Source organism: Phodopus roborovskii, unplaced genomic scaffold, assembly GCF_943737965.1.
Source record: "Phodopus roborovskii unplaced genomic scaffold, PHOROB, whole genome shotgun sequence".
In the NCBI taxonomy this organism is placed as follows: domain Eukaryota; kingdom Metazoa; phylum Chordata; class Mammalia; order Rodentia; family Cricetidae; genus Phodopus; species Phodopus roborovskii.
Genome location: NW_026126514.1, coordinates 8162908 through 8166419, shown reverse-complemented (window position 1 = coordinate 8166419; position 3512 = coordinate 8162908). Strand labels below are relative to the sequence as shown.

The following is a 3512-nucleotide window of genomic DNA, read 5'->3' as shown; positions in this document are numbered from 1 at the left end:
GTTCTCAAAGCAAATGTGCACAAAACAGCTTTTTCAACAGTGCATTCAGTCATTGTATGTCACATCAGTGGGAACCTGAGACTCCCAGGTCCATTAAACAACCAACTGAGACACATGCTTTCAGTGCCTCTTATGTACAAACCAGCACACTAGAGTACAGGAAACACAAATGAGTCTTTGCTCTGCTCAGATTTCTAGCAGAGTTAACAAATACAGACATTATTTCACTCCCATTTATCAACAGAAGTGCATTGTTAACAGGATGTATGTAAAAATCATCTCTGCTGGGACCTTGAAAAAGGCAGCAATATCTTCAGCAGTGATTCAAGTCTCTGACTGACATTTCTCAGTTCCAAGTTTGAGTGCTACTTGAACCTGAAAGGGAAAATGTCCCAGCTGGAGTCACATTAGTCACTTTGTGGCTGTCTTTTTAATTTCTTATGGACTTGTGACAGTAGGACAAGATAAACAAGTCTATCTTTCTCTATATAGGTGTATATATACATACATACATACATACATACATACATACACACACACGATTTCTGCATAGCAGCACATATACACACATACACACATCACAGACAGTGTGATTTTTCCCCTATGTTCCTTGGAACACCAGGAATTCAGGTCTTTCAGTCTGCACTGACAGATGTTAACCCAAATAACCATTTATTTATTTTAATAAGACAAAAGCTGCAATAAAAAAGTATAAAAAAAAATCTCCAAACTTCACTGGACACAGCAAAACTATGAAGGGTTGAGAAAAGGGGAGGAGAATTCAAGAGGGAGAAACTTTTGAGGGGATCTTAGGGTGGGGGTGGCTTTTCTCCACTCCTGCTCTGTTCCACACACTGAGCCCCCAGGAGTCCCAGGAATATCCCTGTTAGGCAAATAGAGAAACACAAAGCAGAAACACACTACTTCCAACACCACAAATAAATAAATAAATATGTTAAACAAGAAATAACTTATTAGGCACCGCTTGAAAGGCAGGGAACCTCAGGAACAGGATAGGCTGCAGCATCAGACCCAGTTTTGGCGAAGGCCCTACGGTTGTCACCAGAGGAGCCTGAGTCGGACCTGTAATTAACGCTAGAGCAGGAAACCGAATCTTTTGTTATTCTAGGGAGGAATCCAAGAGGAACTGCCCTGCCATTCAGATGCACCTGCCAGGGTGCCTAAGTCATTCACCAGCGGGGAGCGCCCCTTAATGGGTCTTTGGAACCCAGTGCTCAAGTTCTGAGCTCTAAGGGGGAGAGTGGCTTGGTGGTTTCTATGACCCCCACATCCACAACCCAGGGATCTTACAAACCAAACTTGTCCTTTTACTTGCTCTCAGCTCCTGTTTATTCTACCCCAAAGGAGGGCGTGAGTGGAACTATACCAAGTCTGGGGTTCTGAATGCACATTAGCTCTGCTCTGGGTGGGGGTGGAGTTTGGAGCCTTGGGAGGAAGTCACCCGGTTATCCTCAAGCTATACTTCTTTAAAAGTAAGGCTGTGCAGAGAGAGAGCGGGTGATTGGGGGACAGTCTGATAGCAGCTCTGAGCAGAGACTGGCACGCTGATCTGCACAGCGTCCAGGGTTGAGTGCTACCTGTGGACTCAGCCCAAATGAAACACACAGCAATAACCGTGGTTCAGTATAAAGAAACAGAAATATCGACTCGAAAGGAAAAGGATCAAACTGAATTGGCACGTTAAGTTTGTGGTTTGAACTGGCAGAACTGGGAGGGAGCATCGAAGTTACTGGGTTTGGAGAAGAGAGTTGTTCAGACTAGCAAGCGCTGTGTAGGAAAAAGAAAGGGCTGAGAAGGTGGCCCGAAAGTCTTCCCAGTTGACCCACAAATCTCTCCATTTTATCTTGGTCACATGGCTTTCCTAAGTCTGGCTAACCAGGAGCGCCACTTCTGCACCTGCTATCCTGTTATCATTCCTCGCACCCGCTCCTCCCTCCCCCTTTTGACAACTCTCCCTCTCCTGGCAGTGCCAGCCTCAAAGTGTGCTGATCCTGGAAGCGCAGGTGCCATTACGGAAAACGCCTCCGGACTCCAGGTTCTCGGGCTGGAAGTCCTCCACACTGTAGGCGCGACTCTTCAGGGCTGTGGCATAGTAGTCGACTGGCTCCTCGGCAGCGTTGTCCATCCAGCTGAGACACAGGATGCGCTGGAAAGAGCGCTTGAAGTTGTCAGACAGGAAGCCGTAGAGGATGGGGTTGGCACAGCTGTTGGCGTAGCCAAGGATGACAGACAACTGGCTCACGGTGGCATCGTCTTGCTCAGCGAACACATTGACCAGCTGTACCACGTAGAAAGGCATCCAGCAGATGACAAACACCATCACCACCATCATGACCATTAAAGTGATCTTGCGCTCTGAGCGCTTGCGCTGTTGCCAGCCGGCCTTAAGGGCCACCATGCGCATCTTGGCAATGATGAGCACGTAACACAGACAGATGGCCCCGACAGGCAGCAGGAAGCCCATGAGAAACGTGTATAAGACGAAGCCCACCAGCCAGCGTTGGGCAGGCTCCGGCATGAGCATGTTGCAGGCCACCGTGCCATCGCTGTTGGTTGCTGTGCGTGAGAAGACCACGATGGGCAAGATAACCAGCAGAGACAGAACCCACACGCCCAAGTTCACCACCTTGGCTACAGTGGGACGACGGTAGCGCGCTGCCTTGATCGGGTGCACCACAGCCACGTAGCGATCCACACTAAGCACAGTCAGACAGTAAATGCTGGTGAACATGTTGACCGCGTCTACGCTGAGCACAAGGCGGCAAAGTAGCGCGCCAAAGGGCCAGTGGCGCAACAACGTGGAAGTGACCAGAAAGGGCACGCTGAGCATGAGCAGCTCATCAGCAATGGCCAGGTTGAGAATGTAGATGTTGGTTGCAGTCTTCATTTTGGCATAGCGCAGGATCACGTAGATGACCATGGAGTTCCCACACAGTCCCACCAAGCATACCACGGAGTAGATGAAGGAGATGAGAATGGCGCTACCCTGGCCCTCGCTTAAGGTCCCATTCTGGGAAGCGTTTCGTCCTGGCTCTTCCATGCTGTGCGCTGAGCCGGTCCCGGGGCCCCTGCTGCAGGCGCCTTCCCCGCAGCTGCCTGTGCTAGGGCTAGGCGAAGAGGAGGGAGAGGAGGCGGTGCCATTGGGGAACATCCCGGTTGAAACGGCCGTGAGGTAGCCGGCTAAGACGCTCACCTTGCGCCCTTGCTGCCTGCGCCCTCCCAAGACTCAAGGCTCCCAGCTCGCAGTTCACCGCCGCCTGGCGCCGCCTGGCAGAGCGCAGCAGCTGCGGCGAGCGCGGCTCCTACTGAGGTCGGCCGGGCGGATCGCCCAGTGGCTGCTTGCACACTGTCTTTTGCAGCTCTGTGGGACCAGGACAGAGAGGAGTGTAGAGAGGAGAGGCCAAGAGGCTAGAGCCCAGCGCGGTGCAGCCATTAAGTGGAGCGGCTCCGGACTGGTGAATGATTAATAAGCAGCACCATCGCGTCAGCAG

The 3512-nt window shown here is 51.3% G+C and overlaps 1 protein-coding gene across 1 annotated transcript; it reads right to left on the bottom strand.

Moving 5' to 3' along the window:
• Positions 1-1950: 1950 nt before the first annotated feature.
• Sstr1 (somatostatin receptor 1) lies at positions 1951-3172 on the bottom strand. Its single transcript, XM_051195884.1, has one exon. It carries the CDS (start codon positions 3170-3172, stop codon positions 1997-1999), a length of 1176 nt encoding a protein of 391 aa, XP_051051841.1. The 3' UTR covers positions 1951-1996.
• Between the last annotated feature and the right edge of the window lie 340 nt (positions 3173-3512).